At 50.9% G+C, this 20,033-nt stretch overlaps 2 protein-coding genes across 5 annotated transcripts in view; both read right to left on the reverse strand.

The window, feature by feature from the left end:
• Window positions 1–9,488, reverse strand: part of SH3PXD2B (SH3 and PX domains 2B) — an 82,351-nt gene extending 72,863 nt beyond the window's left edge. The window contains exon 1 of the mRNA XM_064458724.1: window positions 9,075–9,488. Within this exon, the coding sequence (XP_064314794.1) occupies window positions 9,075–9,146 (72 nt within the window). The 5' untranslated portion in view covers window positions 9,147–9,488. The remainder of the gene's footprint in view (window positions 1–9,074) is intronic.
• Window positions 9,489–15,882: 6,394 nt separating this feature from the next.
• The window catches only part of STK10 (serine/threonine kinase 10), a 53,312-nt gene continuing 49,161 nt past the window's right edge, over window positions 15,883–20,033 (reverse strand). For all 4 annotated transcript variants that reach the window (XM_064458719.1, XM_064458722.1, XM_064458723.1 and 1 more), the window contains 2 exons: window positions 18,887–19,000; window positions 15,883–18,768 (listed from right to left, as the gene is read on the reverse strand). In XM_064458719.1, coding sequence (XP_064314789.1) covers window positions 18,628–18,768; window positions 18,887–19,000 — 255 coding nt within the window. In that variant the 3' untranslated portion in view covers window positions 15,883–18,627. The remainder of the gene's footprint in view (window positions 18,769–18,886; window positions 19,001–20,033) is intronic.

Here is a 20,033-nt window from a genome sequence, read left to right on the forward strand (position 1 = left end):
CATAGCTGAAATTCATGCCATGCTTCCGAAATCTTTGAGACACAGCTCATGGCATTTGTCCTACCAGAACATGGTGCAGAGGGGTACAGAGCTTTCAGGGTGTCTCAAATACACTCAAAATTCTGCTTTTGGGATTAAGAAAGCCTCATGCATGTACCCTCAGCCCCCCATCACTCCTCTCCTAGCCACCAGCTCCCCTGCCCTCATGCTGTGAAACCACAGACCCACGCTGTGGCAAGCTGAGATATGGAGCAGGAGAAGTTCCCAGCAGGGCAACCTTGCCAGAGCTGCAGCAAAGACCAGAGTGAGGAAACAAGACCTGCCCTCCACTCCCCCCGGGGGGCTTTTCACAGAGGGAGCAGAAGCCCTGGGACAGTTTTGGAGGTGCAGGTGGATGTTGTTTAACATCAGAGGAGAGGAGCAAACACCCCCAGTGCTCCTGTCCCTTGGAGGACAGAAGCGGATCAGATCCTTCACAGAAAACGTAAACCTGCAAGTGCAAAAGGCTGAACTCTGACAGACACTGAGGATTTGGCTCCCAAACTCCCTGGGTTCCCCAAACCGCATACATTTCAAGTAATTGGCCACATACCAACCACTTAAAAATTACCAATCAAGTTGTTTACCATCAGGACCTCCATCACCCAGGATTCTCCTTGGTCACATTTGAAAGCAAGTGCCCTAAACAGAAATATAAAGATGGAAAAAAGGCCCAAGGATCTCTCAGCCCACCCTGCTGGGCATCATGAGCTCAGTCCCCACAGCCTCCCTGCTGCCACTCTCCCCTCCCCAGCATCTCTGTAGAAGCAGCTCAGAGAAAGAACAGGCCAGCAGAAAGCAGGACTGAAAACCTTCATAAGGGAGCCATCAAAAAATGACAGGTTGCTAGAAGAAATGCAAATGGCACCTGCCCAACTGTAACAGAGCTGTCAGTCAGCTTGCATGGCAGCAAGGGCTCTGCAGCCCTGGGGGAAACATGCAGGCAATCCGCAGCAGGTAAATGCCAGAGGGAGATCCAGGACATCCCTCCCAGGCAGAACAGCACCCCGGGCAGGGCACAAGCTCCCATGTCAGGCATCACCAGAAGAGCAGGGAGGCTGAAGGAGCCAGCTCAGACACATATTCAGAGCGGTTGGAGTCACAGGGACTAAAGCACGAGAACAGAGGGGATGAGAAGCCAGCACAAATTATCTCTATCTGAAAGGGCAGCCAGAGATTTAATTCTTTTTTTTTTTTTCCTTTTCCCCTGAAGAAAACATTGAAGAAATGAAGTAGCAAGCATAAGCCCTGGAAGCTGTCAGACCCCAAGGTATTTTTCCAGGGACTGATAAAGAGCCTCAGTGCTGCAGATAGCAACAGCTCCTGGTGACTTCCACCTCTCAAAGGGACTGAGGACTCTGGAGTCCTTCACAAGCCCTCAGTCTTGCACCCTCCCCAAGAGGCATGCTGTCCCATACAACAATGTGGCTAGAAAGAGATGATTCAAGCGGCTGACTTGAGGCAGTGGAATTAAGATTATAATAAAAATAATTTTAAAAACCTAACAGAAACAGTTTCCCGTTCTTGAAACATGAGGCCATGTGACCTCCCAGAAGAATCACTTCTGGACTCCTTGCATAAACACACTATGGACATGCACAAAACACAACCTGGGAAGCAGCCTGGACTGATTAAATTCTAGTAGGAAAAAGGCAGACTGAAGTTGCAGGAAAACCTAGAGCTACAGTTTTGGCCTCTTTCCTTCCACAGGAGGAATCTTCCCAAGTTTTCCAAGGACACTTGCAAGGCATCCTGGCTGGGGGCAGGTGGGGTATACACAAAGCCCACAAGTAAGGCTTTGGGGAGGGCAGCTGCTGGCTGGACTGTGAGCTTTCTGCATGGACCCAGCACGCAGCTGAATGAGGCAGCAAGTCCACCCCAAGCTCAGCACCATCCAACTACACCAGCTCCAGCCCAGGAGCAACACACCCATACTGACACAGCCCCGCAAACCAACAACCCGCCAGCAGCCCTCCCTGGGTGGCTCTGCAGCAACCCCTGAGCTTCCCCAGCCCCAAAGCATCCCCATGCTCAGAGCTCCCACACACTGAGACCCTCCCGTTTCCACACCAGCGGCACATGAACGACAGCAGGGCAGAAAGCAATGCCACAGTAACTCAGAACCCCCATGGGCTGCAGGGACACATAGCAGTGCTGATGCACCACTGATGGGCATCAGTACGTCCCCAGCCACTCAGCAGAGCTCAGACAGCAAAGCCAGACATAACAGCCTCCAGCAGAGGCAGAGCTGTTTCCAATGGGTTTGAGCCTGTGTGGTCTCAGGTCCAGGGAGACTACGTACAATAAACCTCTCTGTGGAAAACTCCGCATATTTAAAGCATCTTTCACCAGCAAATGGGAAAAAGCATCCGTCTCTCTCCTCCACCCGCACTCCCCACCAACCCCGAAACACTAAGCGATGCAAGAACCTTGTCCCTAGGCTTCAGCCACTGCAATGAGAAAGGAACGCCGAGAAATTCAAAGGGGCAGCGAAACCAAAGCAGCAGAGGGATTAAGCCAAACCAGAGCAGGGTTTAATATAGAAAAGGGAGTGGGAAATTGTAAGAGGAAAAGAAAAAGAAGGAGGGAGGTGGCTGGAAACAAAGAAAGTTCTTGGCGGTGAGCTGCTGTGCTTGGCCCCTCTCCATCAGCCTTCATCGCCACAGGCACGCAGAGATGGGGAGGGGAACGTGGGGCTCTTGTGCCATGGGACACTGAAGCTCGGAGTGGGAGAGTGAAAGACAGCCTGCTGCTCCATCCTTGGACACCTTGTCATGCCCTCGCTCCTGCTCTGCTGACAGGGAGAGTCAAGAGAAGGGTTGTGCCAGTTCAGATGGCACTGGGAAAGGCATGGACAAGCAATCCCAGCGGTAACTGCAGGGCATCAGGGATGCTGCTGATCTGATCTAGCAGAGGAGAGAGGCAGAAGCAACAAGTCAGAGCTGCAGGGAGGAGCCGGGTAACAGGGATGGAAGCAGCATGAGGACAGGCATATCCTCATGGCTGCGGCAAATAACCCAAGCTAATCTGCCCACGCACCCAGGACTACAAAGCAGCCACCTCCCCTCGCTCTGATTCATCCCTTTGACTGTACCCTCCCTAAAACCCCAGGGAGTGACAGCTCTTCCCGCTCTGCTGTTGTACAGCTTGCCAGGGCACAGCGCTGCCTGAGCACACAGCCAAAGCTGCTGGGATGAAAAGCACACGTGCGTGGTTACACCAAGCACAATCCACAGAGTCCCGCTCAGCTACAGCATAGACCCTTCAGCCATACAACATACAGACCCACTTGTTTGCTCTGAGTCACACTGAAGGTCAAACATATGGATTCATTTGTTTCCTGTTTCCCACTGCTACGCGAAACAGTGAGAAGACAGAGATACCCTCCAAAGCAAAGCTGCAAGGGATCAAGGTCACCAGACCTCCGAGTGGGCAGAGACAATGGACAGCCCCCACACCAAAGTTCACTGCTGGAATTGTGTACGAGCACCAGCTTTCCACACAGAGCTGCATCCGCCTCAGTGGCCATGTGCCAGGCAAGATTTGGCCCTTGCACTGAACTGCGACATTCATGGTTTTCAACAGCCTTAAGTTAACACGACTGGGGAAGAAAAACAAAGGAGAGTTTGCATTTGAGTGTTGGTTTTCATCTACAAAGCTAACAGTGCTCCCTTAAGCCCCAATTCTCTTGAGAGGTGGGGGACAAAAAGGATTGATTGGCTCTGTAATGCTGTGCAGCAGAGCAGGGCCAGGCACAAGGGTGGGTCCAATTTTCTACCAGCTACAGGCTCCACACACCCTGCCTGTAGCCTGCCTTAAGCAGGAGAGTGTCAGCCAGCTGATGGGAAACAGGATGAGATACAGCAGAACTGCAGGATACGACAGCAAAACACTGCTAAGGATGCTGAGAAAGCCCTCAAACCTCTGGGGGCCACCGATGCTCAGAAACTCTTAGCCATGGCAGAGAATCCAGCTTCCTAGGTTCAGCCTTACTTCATACATTCTGGTTTCACTTTTGCTCTCTTTCATTCCTAGTTTAATTAACAGCCCCTGGATGGATTTCACACTATTGATTTTAACATCCAGTTCCCTCGGTCTAAATGCACCTAGCTCCTTTGGTTCCCCACAGGACATTCCCACCATACCAAGAGCACGGTCGTGCTCCCCAGAGTGCATGGCATGGTGAGGGTCATCCTCCAACGCCCTTCTTAAGCCAAGCAACCAGCATGATTCACAATGGCAGAAATAACGCATCTGTACAAGCTGATAACTCCACCAAGTCCCCACAGAGCTCTGCTTCAGCTGGGCAAGTCAGGAACAGGGGACCATGACACACAGGTTCATGGGACGCATATTCTTCAGAAGATATCTTCTGCTCTGTACATACAAGGCACCAAAGAATGACTGAATCGGCAGATCAGCAGCCCTCCTCCTCCTCTTGCCATTCAAGCACTCTTCTCTGAAAGCTCCATAATCAATTCCAGATAAGCAATGGGGTTGGGTTGAACAACGAATGAAACCATGAACAGCCTCACCACTACAAGGAACAGGAGCAGAAAAGACACCTACCATCACATCACAAATTCCACATCAAAAACATTACACATTTATTTTTTGAATATGTTTTTCAACAAGCTTGTTTTCAAATACCTATAGATGCTGTCATCTAGGCACCAGATTCCAACATGCACTGTTAATTACTTCTGCAAGACAGCTGCTACGAGTGAGGTTGTTCAATATTCATGGGTATTCACCTTTTTTAAAGTTTGCAATCCTGTTAACTGAGCTTGCAAAATAAATGTATGCTGCACACTTTGTTTAAATTTCCCTTTTTCAAAGTGATATGTGTGTGAACAGAGGCCAGGAAAGGAAGTCCTGCAAGACCATAGTCCAGATTTTCCAATAAACTAACACAATCAAAGAGTATGCTGCTTGCTCTTTCCTGTCAGATGTGTACATCTATATATATTTTTGGTTTGTGCTCTGGAGCACAAATGATTAAAATGATTAAATTTAATTAAATTAAATAATGATTAAATTTAATTAAATTAAATTATTAAAAAATAATTTAAAACTATATGAACTATGGAAGTTTTCTTGGGGGACAGTGTAGTAGAAATGAAGATGCAATTCAATGACATTGTTATTAACACATAGAACAAAACACACAGATCGCAGCTGTATTAAAACAAAAGGTTTTAAAGCCTGCCTAAGCGCAAAAAACCAGCCAAAAATCTAGATTTAGTAGGGAAAAGCTTTATTTTAGGGACTTCTACTAGAGAATAACAAACATAAAACTATAAAAAGATCCTGGATGAAGCCCTTTAAGGGAAAATTTAGTCCATTTCAACTATGTTTTTTGAGTCTTTTCTGAATAAACATTCATTTAGCAGAATTTGAGACTTGGCCAGACCATAGAAATGACAGTCTGCTACTCTGTCACCCAGATGACTATTTTTATACTTTGCTCTTGGGCTTTGCCTTTTCAGATTTGCAGTATAGCCCTGGAGCCCTCGCCAGAAGCACCCTGAGGGGCATGAGCTGTAATGACTTAATATAGGATTGCATGGGAAACTCTCCAGCCACTGCCTCAAGGATGGGAGTCCCCTTCTTCACTTGGATGGTAGGCTGCTGAGATCCAGAGCTCTGTTGTTCCCTCTCGACAGGATCAGAGCAGTGCGTCCTGCAATGAACACCTGCAAAAGGACCATTTCTTGCTGCCCCTTCCAGGTACTGTTCATGAAAAAAGCTTAAAGAAAAAAGTGGCACAAGTGCAGGTGAAGCAGCTGGGGTTAGCAGCCCAGGAGAGGTGCCACTGCCATATAGCGTGGTACACTTTCACAGCCAGCAGAGAAAATTCAAGGCCCCTATCACACGGAACAAGAAGCTTGGTTATCCTTCAGCTCCTGGCCCTTCCATATGTGTGAGCAGAGTTGGTTTGACAAGGATGGCAGCAGACGTGTCAACCTTGCACCATGCCAACACTACAAACGCAAAAACCCTCCAGGAGCACAAGGCTGACTGCAAGAAGAAAAACATGGAAGGGGAGAGCACCCCCTGCAAATTGCCAGACCCCTGCAAGTGGTGCTCGCTGCAGTACCCACCGAAGGGTTTAACAGCTCACTAGGGAGAAGAGCAATCAAGAGGCTGTTCCCACTTCCCCTATCCACCAAGTGGCTTTAAACATGCCTGGGCTTCCTTTGAACAACGCACCCAGCTCCTCCCTCCCTCAGGTCAAGTACTGGGCTGTCACTAGGGTAAGGAGAATGGGCAGGAGATGGGTCAACTGCACTGTTGCCCCAGTGTATCCTTCCAGGGGATCACAGCCACCAGACACACTGCGAGACAGAGCAAGACAGCAGCACACCAGACTGACACTCTCTTGCACCAGGATTTCAGCCAATGCCATTCATGGGTACAAACACATTCAAGGGCATGGGGCTGCATTCAGGTCCCCAGTTAAAGCCCAACAGCCCCCCAGTTGGGGGGAATATTGTGTATGTTGCTTCAAATCTGAGCTGCAAAAAAACCACAAGTTTTTGTCTCAGACAACATAACTCTTTCTGTGCCAATTACTAAGGTGATGGGTGAACTATGCTGGCCTGAACAGAGCTGGCCTTTCCTACAGCCCCCCCCCCCCCCCCGAGTGGGTGTCAATAAGGACTTTGAAACACTGGTTTGATCTCACTTCTCTGGGAAACTGGAATTCATTACTTTCTGCTGTGGCCTCAATACAGCCAACACAACTACACCTTTGTCCAGCAAAGAAAAGCCTCTCGCTGATGCAGAGAGCAGCCCGAGCCCAAGCCATACAGGTCACTTGCCAGTCAGGCCAGCACAGAGGCAATGGGAAGAAGAGCTGGCATGCTCCTCCAGCCTCCCTGGGGACAGCAAGCAGCTGGCCCAGGGGATGGAGAGCACATTTATGCTCATCAGTGAGAAGCCAGAGAGCAAAGGTTTAACACGTATGCTTTGTGGTTGACATGGATTTGCAGTGTGCCAGCAGATATGGTCGGTCTAAAGATGATTCAGCTGTGATTTGCTGCCCCTCCTCTCCCTCTCTTTGCAGGAGGAGGATAAAAAGAAAGAAAAGAAGGTTTTGATTCCATATAATTAACTGGCTTTGTGAATCTGCCCAGTTCCTATCGATCTCCTCAAACAAGGCAAGGACTCACGTTCACTCCAGCGCTGCCCTGGGGAGGCTGCTGCCTGCCCCTCCCTGGGCTCAGCCCTGCTGCAAGCTGCGCTGGCTTGCGCTGCTGGGTTTAGGTCCAAGACAAGTACAGGGAAAGGCTAGAGGCAGAGGACTCAAGCCATCAGTTGAGGAGGGAGCAGGCAGCTGAGCTGCACAGCTGGCTGTTACAAACTGTGTGCAGCCACCTTCTCCCACCACCTGGGAGTTTCTGCTCTGGTGTCCCCACCCAGCTACCCTGCCACCCATCTCTTTTCAGAACACAACTCTGTCCCAGATTTCCAGCCTCACAGGGGTTATTTGTGCTATGCCCAGCTCCACCTGCCTCACCTCTGGGGGTGGAGGGTGAGCAGGGACAGTACCCAAACCAGGTCGTGTCCCATCCTTGGGGTGCATGTCCCAGCTGTCGGGATGCAGGACTGGATGGGTGTGAGAAGCCCCCAGTCCCAGCAGGGGAATGGAAAGGCCCAGAGGGGAGAGCAGAGGAGCAGCCGCAGGCAACCCCATCCAAGCCCTGTTACAGGACCTGACAGTGGTGCAACTGATCCACCAAGACAAAGACAAGTGTACACAGCTCATCAAACCTCCTCACGTACATGCTCCTCCAGATCAGATGCATAACCCAGCTATGACGAGTAAGTCTGGGATGAACACAGCAGGAAGAGGGGCACATCTGGAGCTGGGGTCAGGCTCAGCCAGGGCTGATAAAGCCGCAGGCAGGGCAGGAGAGGAAGAAATGGTGATAAGGGGTTGAGCAGCAGCAGCCACATCACATCCTGGATGAGCGGAGAGGGTAACAACCCCCTTTACCCTCCCTTCCATCGTGGCTAGAGCTGGCCCACCCTCCGCTTTCCTCCAGCTGTTGCTCACTGCCACAAACTAGCCGGGGTCACCTGAAGAAGCTCCTAATCTCCCAAAGCCTGGCTCCAACGACATGACACACTCCAGCCAGAGTGAACACCACATCCTCACAACTCAAATGTGCCACGAACAATGTGTCACTGGGTCACCCTGGTCTAAGGCAAACAGGGTGGGGAGAATATTTTGGTCTTTGTTTTACACTTATTGCCAGGATTCACCCACAAGGCCTCTGCAGATGCCTGGAAGCACACCAAAGTTTAAGTAATAAAAAAAAAAAAAAAAAAAAAGGAAAAACCCAACCCCTTCAAAAACACACAAACCCACAATAGTTTGGAAGATGCCCTGGAACATGCAAGAAGGTGCTCATGCAGAAGGGGTGCAGAAGGGGTGCGGGGGACACAAGGGGAGCACCTGACAAGGACAACAGCACTGTTCCAGGTGCAGAAGGAAGGAGCCAAGTGGTGCCTTGCCCCGGGACTCTGCAGCCAACAGGTTTCAGAGACCCTCTGCCAAACGCTGCCTCCTCGCTGAAGCAGAGGCACTTATCGGTGGCCACCGGAGATGCCCTCTCCTCCCGGGTGCGTGCTGCCCTGCGAGCCCCTCCAGCGAAATCCCGCCCGCAGCACTCCACGGGCACCTCCCGGCGCCCCCCCGGCGGGCCCCGCACAGGGTCACCACCGGCGTTGCGATGTCCCTGCCCGCCTACCCCGGCAGTAGGTGGGAGGGAGCGGGGGGAGGCAGCGCGTCCCCCCCGCCGGGGAAGAGCACCGGCTGAGCCCCACGGCAGACGCCGGGGGTGGAAGCAGCAGCCTCAGCAGCGCTGCCCCCCGCCTCCCGCCCACCCCGGGGCTCCGCGGCCGCTGCCAGCCGCCGGGGCGGCCGTGGGGGAGCGGAGCCGCCCGCGCCCGGCCTTTGTTTGCCCGTGGCCGGGCGCGGCGGAGCGGGGCGCCCGAGCCGAGCCGAGCCGAGCCGCGCCACTCACATAGTGCTTGTTGGGGATGCGCCTCTTCTGCACGTCCAGCACCTTCACCTCCGCGATGCTCCGCCTGGGCATGCCTCCGCCTCTGCCTCTGCCCCTCGCAGCCCGGCGCCAGCGGCGAAGCGGGGAGCAGCGGCGGCGCTGGGAGAGGCACTGCCGCACGGAGCCAGGACCGGAGCCTGCAGCGCCGCGCCGAGCCCCGCCGAGCCGAGCCCAGCCGCCCGCCCGCTGCCGAGGGCGGGAGGCGGCCCCGGCCCGGCCCGGCCTATCCCGGCCGGCGGGGCGGCCCCGCCACAGCCCGCTTAAAGGGGCGACCGGCGCCGCCCGCCCCACGCGAGGCTGCTGGCAGGGTGGGTAGGACCCCGCGGTCCCCCCACCCCGAGGGATGGAGCGGGAAGGCGACTCGGCTGTGTCTCCGGGGGAGCGGAGTTTTTCGGAGGGTGCAGCTGGCTGTTTGCCCTTCGCAGGGAGGTGGCTGCGGGGCTGGAGGGGGCCGGGCTTGCCCGGCATGGTGGGCCTGTGCGTGAGCCACATCACCAAGTTTTGATTCTTCTCCCTGCTCTTGTCCCATAACAACAGCTCCCAAGGCAGTGCTGACATGGTCACCAAAAGCCACATCCCCGGAGAATCCGGGAAATTAACTGAGCCTGAAAAGACAGCTTTTTTTGGCTGTTGGTATGGTCAGATCACCAGAACTGCCTTATTGAGGACAACCCACATAACCCTGGGAGCTGAGACTCGGCACCCCACCTCTTTTCCCTGGCAGCCCACCCCCTCATGCCATGCTTGCTGCTCAGCTCTGCCCTTGGGCCAGTGGAGGAGACAAGGCAGAGACCCAGCACTTCTCTACATCTGTGCCACTCACAGCCCCCATCTTCCCAGCAGCTCCGCAACATGTGGCATGACCACAGCTCTCTTCCCTGTTGGGCTTTTAATTACATTATAAAGTTACCCAAGGTTCGTGCTGGCAGGTCATTAGCTTTCCTATGAATTTAATTTAATCATAAACAACTCATCTCACTCTTTAGCAGCTCCTTAAATGTGGCTCCTTTCTATACTGTTAACTTTGCTACAACCACCCCAGAGAATTAATGGAGGTGCAGGCAGGTTGCCAGGGCTCTATTCCCCCCCCCCTTGCCCTCCCAAAGGGCTCATTGCCATCCTCCTTCCCCTCAGCTAAGCCCAAGACACACGGTGCCCCACAGAGGATGTGGCTGCAGAAAGGATATTAGGTTGTCTGAAGGGGATACCATGTCACCAGCAGCCTCCCTGATGGCTGCTGGCATGCCATCACAGGGCTGGTTAACTTGTGGACCAGCTGCACATTGCTCCCCTCCCTGCCCCGGCTCCATTGCTGTTCCTCAGTCGGACCTGTGTTGAAGGTAGGTAGACAAGAGGCCATGGAGAGGCCCTGAGAGCCGTCCCTTCCTTCTCCCACCAGGAAAAGGTGGATGAACCCTCCAAAGGATGAAGAGGAAAATATCCAAAGCAGCTGTTCATCATGTTGATAAGAGAAGAAATGTACATTGAGGAGATGTGGAACATCAGACAATGGGGGATTAAGAGAGGAATGAAACAATTATTAGTCTTCACATGCTGAAAGGAGAAACCAGGGTAGAGAGCAGCTGAGGGAACCGCAACTGAGCAACACAGAAGGATGTAGCCCAAAGAGCTGAGGATTGAAAGGCCAGGCGAGGGGATCACAGGGATAACAGAATCAGGTAACTGCATATGTGAACCACCAGAAGAAGCACAGAAACACACTAAACAAAATGCAATAGATGATAAATTGCAAGGTAAAGGGAATTAAGTGAGGCAACTGAGTTACAAATGCTATGTCTGCAGCTGTCCCGCCTGCTTCATGTGCTGGTTTATTCTAGAAAGCAGTAACTCTAGGATTGCCAGGCATACAGGGAGAGGGTGACTGCACTCAGGACGCTGGTTGTGCATATGCAGAGCGGGTTTGATACAGTCTGGTAATTTAGTTTTACAGGAGCGCACAGACTGAACTTACATCCCTCATGCACTGAAAACAGCATAGCCAGATTGATCATCTTGCTGCCCAGTCCATCTGTACATTAACACAAAGTCCACCATCCAGGCTCCTTGAACTCACTACCCATGAACCCTAGGATTAGTCTGTGGGGAAAAAAAATATTTTAAAAACCCACCTGGGAAGAGCAAATCAGGAATATGCAATTCAGAGAGCATTTTGACCTATAAGTGCAGCAGCTATGAAGAGGCTAAACTGTGTTTTCTTGCCAAATTTTTGGTCTAGCTTTAGAAGTAGTGATAGCTACTGCACAGAGAAATGGTGTAGGACAGTGGGGGTGCTAGGCAGGCAGCTGATGAACAGCCAGAGTCCCAGGTGCCACCAGCTGCAACACCCCCAGCATGCAAGACCGTGCACAGCACGGGAGAGCTGTCCTGCTGGCCAGCACAGTAACAACCAGCAGCAGAAGCAAAGGGTGAGAACATGCAGGGAAGGCTATGAGATGGCTCCAAAGAGAGCCTCATCCCTACTTGTGTTTCTGTCATCTCATACTGGCCACAGACTCAGAAGGACAGAAATCCTACCTCCAGACTGTCACTTTAGCACAGAGGCAGATGGTGGATTTGGGGGATGGGACGGGGGAGACGGGGCAAGTTCTGCATGTTTTTACAGCCACAATGCCTGTTCCCTGCCCGCCCCTCTACAAGGCCATCCCCAGCCACTGTGGAGCACTGTCTGTTGCAGACCTTCATCAGCAACCTCAATGCCGGCCTCCCCCTTTCCTTTAATCCTGGCTCCACTGCCACAGTTGGGAACCCATGGTGAAACTGTGAAGGACACTTCACTCCTGAGCTTGAAGCAGCCCAGAGGGATGCAGACAGTACTTTGCTTGGAGAAGCTTTGTGCCCACCTCCCTTTCTCAGGGGTGCACAAAACCTTTGGATATTCCCTTGCTGATAACCCATTTCCCTGTGCCACAAGGTCGCCACACAGAGATGTGTGACATGGAAAGCAAAAGGAGAATTTAAGAATGAGGCCTCACAGCGTGTCTGCTCTAGGGACCAGACACTGATTTCCTTCCAGCTCCTTTCTGTGTACTGCCACAGATGCAGCCCCAAGGCACATGTTACTGGGCTGTTGGGCCATTCTTTTATATCTGGTATAAATCACGTGTATCAGACAGACAGCTTGTTACACACAGGGAGTTACTTTATCCATGTCTTCCAGCGTAAACCCACTCCAGGCTTACAAAAGCTGGCAGGGAGCCAAGCAACTGCACAGAATCAATCAGAAGCACTTAAGCATTGGCATTGCTTCCCCAGCACCGTAACCTGCTGAAGCGACTCCATTGCTTTTGGACCTCCAACAGCACCAGGCACTGGCTGCAGTCCGACAGCTTATGAGCACCCAGGAACAAGCAGAGGTGGGAGGCAATCGCAGCTAACACTGCAAAAGAGGTCCTGCATTCAGTTAATGAGTCTGACAAGAACTGTTGAGACGAGTGGAGCATGGGTTTGCACACTGACCTGATGGCCTCCTGAGGGAGGCACACTGGGAAGGTAGCTGTGGAGATGTACAGCCTGACTTGGGCTCTACTGCACCTCGGTAATTTATGAAGGAAACTACCAAGCATTTGCTAAGGGACCCCAAATGAGGGTTTTGGGATTGACCTGGGAGTCCCATGCTTGGCCTACACCTCCGATGGTGTGGCTGCAGAAGCAGCAGAGATCTGGCAGCAGCACTTCCTATGATGAGGTTGGGTGGTAGAAGGGTACAGGTGCAACTAAGGGAAGTTTTGGAATAAACAAGTCATCTCCTGCTGCCCTAACCTAAGGTTGAAGTATTGTTAAGCCAAACAAAATAACTACACAGGTGAGCTCATCACCTACCGAAGAGTCAAGATCTCCTTGACCCTTGTGCACTCTCCCATGTCTCTGTCAGGATCAACCGAGCAGTTTAAAGCAAGAGGACAAATGACTTCTGAAAAGCCAGCTGTCAGCTCAGGTGTGCAAATGGGTTTCCGCTTGGCTGTAAGCAGGCTCCAGCTATTTAAGCACAGCTGGGCCATCCCTGAGATCTGTCAGGTGTCAGAGTTGTAATGGAATGAGAAAGCAGTGCCCCACCATGACCCCTGAACTGCAGAGGAAACAGTACCTGCAGTCCTTCTGGCACAGAGTCCACTACTTCTGCTTGCTTTTTTAATATAAGAATTATGAGTGTGTGCCCAGTAGCTAAAGGTTTCATGTCCTCCCCTGGGTACAGAATAAATGCATCTCTCTTTCCCCAAGCTCCCTCACAAAGATTAGCCAAAAATGATGCTCCTAGTACAGCAGAGGGAAAATCTTTGCAGCTGAAGCCCATCAGAGCAGCAGTTACCCACTGTATCACCAGGGCTGGACTGCACTTATCCTTGGCCACCACCAGGAATCATTTTCCACTGCTTTGAACCCAGTATTGTTGGTTTTAGCTTCGTGGTGTGGATGACACCCATCACAGTCAGCCTGGCAGCAGATTGCACCCATCCTGCACAGAGGTACAGCAGCAGGCAAAAGCAGACCCCGTGGAGGGGATACTCAGCCCTCAAAGAGGGTGAGGCTGTCCTGGCACACGCCTGCCAGTGAGCAGGGGAACCCTGGAAAACCCCTAGGTGGGAGACAATACCAGAGTAGGAAACAAAATACTGAAGCACCTATAAGAGGCAGAGATCCGGTGAAAGGTGTGCCATAACAAATGACGAATCCAGGAAAAAGAGTGAGCAAACGTTTCAGTGCAAGAGGACAGCTCAGCTCCAGCTCCGCGCTTGTGCAGGCAGCAGCCGGGCTCCGGAGCTGCTGTTTCAGAGTGTGTGCCACCTAGCGCACAGGGGAAAGCAGAGCAAACATCACCCCCGCTATCCTTGCAAGCCTGGGAACCAGGCCCGGGAGAGTCCCAGTGGGTGCTTGTGAGGGCAGGTGGGGTGTTAGGGCAATATGTTCAGGGCATGTGAACCAGCCCCATCCCACCCAGGAGAGGGGCAACAACAAATCTCATCAGCAGGGCAGAGCTAGCAGCCTCTGGAGAGGCTTGGCTTGCTCAAGCCCTCAGTAGTTTGGCATTTGGAGAATTAAACCACTGGCCAATGCATCAGGAGAACATGCAACAGCATTTGGCTTAACAGGGTGCAGATTACTTTTGAAGGAACTGCCTACAGCAGTGCTTACCTCCAGCTGTCCTCCCACAGCAAGGAGGGGGAGAGAAGATGCAGCCATAGGAGGAAGGCAGTTAGACACAAGCCCCAACTCCATGAGTCCCTGCACACCCTGCATTTTCTTAGCCCAGAGAATTTCACCATCTCTGTCGTAACAGGAACACAGCAAAATCCTTTGGGCAGCTTGGAGCCCAGATGTGACAGGACACAAAACACAGAGGATGTAATGAGGTTTGCTGAGAATGCTACAGCTCCTGCAGCACCAGTAACTTTTCGGGGATGTCATTTCTATTTTTAAAAACTAAAAAAGATTTTTACTCTTTCTCTGTTTACAGCATTGCACCAGGGCAGAATGGTGGATAACAGTTATTTCTGGTATACACAGTACTTTCCACATATTTATAAGTGTCCTCATGGTTGAAGCTCCCCTCAGGCACTGCCAAGGACATGCAGATGAAGTTAAATACTCCCATGAGATCCTCTGCTTTACTGGGATACATTGAGTGAGGCCATTTTTGACCAGCATGTCCTGGGGACAATGCAGTCCTGGTACATGCAAGAGAAGGAGATGGCTAATTATGTGTCCTCTGCTACTTCGTTTCTTACTATCTCATGGAGCAAGGAGACAAGCACCCTCATGCTTTGCTCTTGTCCTTCTCACACCACAAGGCTGCTCACGTAAAACCTTCCCCCCAACTTACAGTAACACCTCCCTCTCCCTTTCACCACCTCACATCTGAGCCCAGAGCCTGCAATATTACCTAACCAGGGTGGACAGAGGCAGCAAGATAATTTCCCACATTAAACCCAAGGTAGAAGTTGGCAGGTTTTAAAAAAAAACCTTTCAAATCTTTCAAAAAAACAAGGGGAAAAGCCTACCAACTCCCTGGGCTCATGTCAAAGCTGCCCTTGCATGCCCTGTGTCCCTGCTTAGTGTAGGGCATCTGGATGAAAGAAATCATAGATAAACAGGCAGGTAAAAATCTCCAAGCACAAAATGAAGACCACACAGGCCCTGAGGTTGGTTACAGAGGTGGTAGGAGCTTTTCTGAGGGGCCCAGGGGAGAAAGCAGAGTGCAGGGGGACACCTGAGAGGGGAAGATGTGATCTGTATCTTGGCCTCAACATATTTCCAGGATCCAAGTGCTCCTCAGCTGAGGGCAGAGTGAAGATGAAGCAGGGGGGCATCCCTGGAACCTCCTTATCCCCAAAAAGCAAGAGAACTGAGGCATTTGACTGGTATCTTCTGTAATGGCCAGAGAAGTTAATAAAAAATGAAAAAGCCATGCATACACGGTTTGCACTTTTCAGACGCCAGGATGCAATACTCCCTCTTCACCAAGCAGGGTCAGCCGAGCACTATTTTAACATACAACAAAGCCATCAAGTCAACTGCTGCTGCATTTCGCTCTACCAGTTTCACCTTCTTAGCAAAGCTGTTATTGCCACTGAGCTGCAGCATGCAGCAGAAGTGCTTCCGAAGAAATGAGCTCTATTTTAAAGAACTGGAAGTTCAGCCTTGCAAGGTTTACACGCCAGAACTTGTTCTGGAGGTTTCTGTAAGTCAGCAAAATCCAGACTAGAAGCAAAGCTGGTCTAAGGCCACAGCAGGCAGAAAATCAGACACATGCCCAGGTTTCTCAATCTGTTAGTTTATTAGAAGGGTCTGTACATCATAGTGGTGGCCCTACTGAAGACACTTTACGAAACAATAAAAAAACCCTTTTTATTCAAAGCCATGTTTTCAAAAAATGGCATCCCATCCCCCCCCCAAAAAACCAAGTTGGGTTTATTCATGGTTCCTTCTGAACAGGAAACAAAAACAACCTCTTTTGAAAGGGGGGGGGGGGGGGGGGGAATATAACTACCCTGTAAACATGACAATCAGAAGATGTGCTCCTTTGGCCTTCTCTGGGAGAGGGACACGGTACTAGAGCCCTGGTATACTTGGAGACAGAACAGAGAATAGGGAACAGACAGGGGACAAAACCATTCCCGCCCTATTAGCCAAAGCATAACTATATTGCTAGCTTCAGGCTGCAAATAAGCTGGACTGGAGAAATGGACAACTGATTTACCATAAGGGCATCACATCAGCTCTTTAAAAGTCCCCAGAAATAGTCTCCTTCCTCATGGCTGCACAATATCCAGGGAGAGCTGACACTCCCCGGTTTGGTGCAAGGCAGCAGTCAGAGGTGGCAATGCCCTTCAGCTGGATGAGGTATGTTATGAACAACATGCTGCAGGATATTCTCCTGCAAGTCACATGTAACACATGAAAGGATAGGCACCAGGTACTGATTTCTGTGAGAACAACCACTTCATAGAATATGTCCAGCCTGACCCCAAGGGACCAGGAACAAAACCACTGGGGCTGCCAGCACACACTTCTAATAGTAATTAAAAGGCTCAAACAAGTACATTGTTCAGGAACAACCCTCTGCATTCATTCATTTTACATCAGCTCCCAACTTGGTGCTATGATATCCGAAAGGCACAGTCAATATTTTTGGAGATGGAACACGTGGTCTTCCTAGGAGGACAGGCTAGTTACTGAGAAGCTGCTATGCACTCTGCTTGCAAAGGGTCCCAGCCCTTAAAATCTCCATCTAGGCTATATTCATTAATAAAGACATCAGTGGTGTGGATTCAGAAGAAAGTTGGAATGGCCCAAATAGATGTAGTCTTGCTAGTTTGCAGGAAGCTGTAAATATGTATCATGGACTCTAAATGCATAGTAAATGTAAATGCACTCTGCAGATAAATGGGCTGTTGGCTGGGGCTGGCTCCTTCCCCTAGGTACCTAGAAGTATAGCACATCACATACCACCTTTTTCTGAAATGCCAATATGGCTTTAAATCAACATGAGACTTTAAAATAACTTTTTTTTTTTTTTAAAGCAGAGACATTTTTTCTTGCTTGGGAAGCAGGCCTAAAACAAATAATGTTGTCCTAAGACCAATAGAGAGAAAAACTAAAGTGCTGCCTTACACCCTTTGGTTGTGTAAAGAAGGTGCTGCCCAGTGAGGTCTCTGTCACCCTGTGCAGGTCTGTGCTCTGGGTCCTACCCAGCAGCTCAGCTAAGCACTGCCCTGTGCAGGTGGAAGAAGGTGAACCAACCAATACACATCACCACAGAGCAGAAAGGACAGAGGGCTGGACCTGCCACTGCTCTGCAGCATGACTTCAAGCTGAAAGCCAGGAGAATCATCCAAGAAACTATGGCACATCATAAGGAGATGAGACATCAGTGAAGAAAGTGATGCTAAGGCTAACAAGCCACCATGACCTGTCTTTGCATCTCTTCTTCCCTTGCATCCCTTCTTTCATGACTCCTTTTTTCCTTCTAAATGATGCTTTGCAGCCCATAACTGTGACTGCAGAGCGGGCTTGCTGACCCACATGGCCAACACATATATAGCACTTAAAAAAAAATATATATCTCTAGCACATGTGTGACCATGAAAGTTCTGGCAATAACACCCTCTGCCCCTCACTTGTCCTGACCAGAAGGCACATGACTGTGACCAACCTCACTGTTTCACCACAGGACTGAACACCGTTACAAACCTCCCCCTCTGCACATGCACATACACTTCTTTAAGAGACAAAAGCTGAACAGTTTAATCATGCCATAGTCCAGTCTCTGATAAGATAGTGCTAGCTAGCTGACAGAGGGACTGTGGCGCCAGCAATCGCAGCAAATGAAGAAGCAGAAGCATCTTTGGAAGGAGGTCCAGCCGGTCCCCTTTCTGCATAATGTGTATAGGGAGGAAGAGGAAAGAAAAAACCCAACCCTCCCTCCTCAAAGGCAAAAAAAAATCCAAATCACTGTCTCCCTTGAGCAAAAAAGGACCACAGTAGATAGAAATGAATCCAAGACAAATGTTGGGGGGCCACAAGGCCAAGGTTAGCCTATGACACCACCAAAGCTGCTTTGCCCCAGACTAGTCCTTACAGAGGACCAGGAGGAGGAGCAGCCACAGTGGAGAGAGAGGCTGATAACCCCTGCTCAGTGGGCAGGAGCCACTGCCTGTTTCACCTGTTCAGAGTGGTTATTGCTTCAGTCTGAGATGACAAGCACAATGAGCACCAGGCTCACGTGAGAGTTGACAGATTCAGCTAACAGTGCAAGTACAACTGCAGAAAGGGTCTTGCTCCACTTCCCAGCAGAGAGCTGTGCTAAGCATGCCAGCTCCTGGGAAAGCCACCAAACTTGCAGTCAGGGACCATGTTTATCCCAGACAGAGCAAGGGAACAGAAGGGTGGTGTTGCGAGAAGAGGCTGCCAAGAGGGTCTTCCAAGTCCAAGTTGCCCACCTGCAGCCCAGGAGGACACAGCAAGTACCAGCTGGTGGCCTGCCAGCTGCGAGGTGTTACGAGCTCTCTGTGGAGCTAAACGGGACGAACTTGGCATGTTTGGTTGGGGATGCTGGGGTCTGTCCATCTGCCTCCTCACTCAGCTTGAAGAACATCTCCTGCTCACGCTTCTTCTGGTTCAGCTCATCCTCCAGGGCCTTAAGTAGAAGGGAACACACACAACAAGAGATGTATTTGAGATTGTACTGGAGCTAAGGACACTGTCCCCTCCACCTAGCCAAGCAGGACACCCTCCTCATGCCAAGGAGGCACTACCTTCTTCCGTGGCCTCAGCTTGTCCCGCCACTCCTTCATGTGCTGGTTGTGGTTCTCATCCAGGGACTTAAGCTTCTGGGTTTCGTGCTCAATCAAGAGGTGACACTTCTCATTCTAAACACAGATGACAAAACAGAACACTCATTAAGCAGCTAGGACTGTAAATCCTGTGGTCAAACAGGACTTGCGTTGGCCAGAGACATATAGACAAGGAGAAGGCTGAGGTAATCAACAACTTTTTTGCCTCAGTCTTCACTGGTAACCTCTCTCCTCACCCTTCCCAAGCCAATGGGCCGCAGGATGGAGACCAGGGGATAAAGCCCCTCCCACTGTAAGGGAAGATCAGGTTCATGACCGCCTGAGGAACCTGGATATACACAAGTTTATGGGACCTGATGAGATGCATCCCAGAGTCCTGAGGGAACTGGCTGATGTAGTTGCCAAGCCACTCTCCATGATATTTGAAGAGTTGTGGCTGTCAGGTGAAGTCCCTGGGGACTGGAAGAAGGGAAACATTGTGCCCACCTTTAGAAAAGGTAGAAAGGAGGACGCAGGGAACTACCGTCCTGTCAGCCTCACCTCTGTGCCTGGGAAGATCATGGAACAGATTCTCTTAGGAGCTGTGCTAAGGTACATGGAGGACAGGGGGGTGATTTGAGGCAGCCATCATGGCTTCACCAAGGATAAGTCTTGCCTGACCAACCTAGTGGCCTTCTATGATGGAGTGACTACATCAGTGGACAAGGGAAGAGCGATCTGGACTTCTGTAAGGCCTTTGACATGGTCCCCCACAGCATCCTTCTCTCTAAACTGGAGAAATACAGATTTGATGGGTGGACTATTCAGTGGATAAAGAATTGGTTGGATGGTTGCATCCAGATGGTAGTGGTCAATGGCTCGACGTCCAGATGCAGATCGGTGACAAGTGGTGTCCCTCAGTGCTCCATACTGGGACCAGTATTATTTAATATCTTCATCAATAACTGCAGGGTACTGGTGAACGGAAAGCTGGACATCAGCCAACAATGTGCGCTTGCAGCCCAGAAAACCAAGTGTATCCTGGGCTGCATCAAAAGAAGTGTGGCCAGCAGGTCAGGGGAGGTGATTCTGCCCCTCTACTCTGCTCTGGTGAGACTCCACCAGGAGG

The sequence above is a fragment of the Phalacrocorax carbo genome, chromosome 8, assembly GCF_963921805.1.
Source record: "Phalacrocorax carbo chromosome 8, bPhaCar2.1, whole genome shotgun sequence".
In the NCBI taxonomy this organism is placed as follows: domain Eukaryota; kingdom Metazoa; phylum Chordata; class Aves; order Suliformes; family Phalacrocoracidae; genus Phalacrocorax; species Phalacrocorax carbo.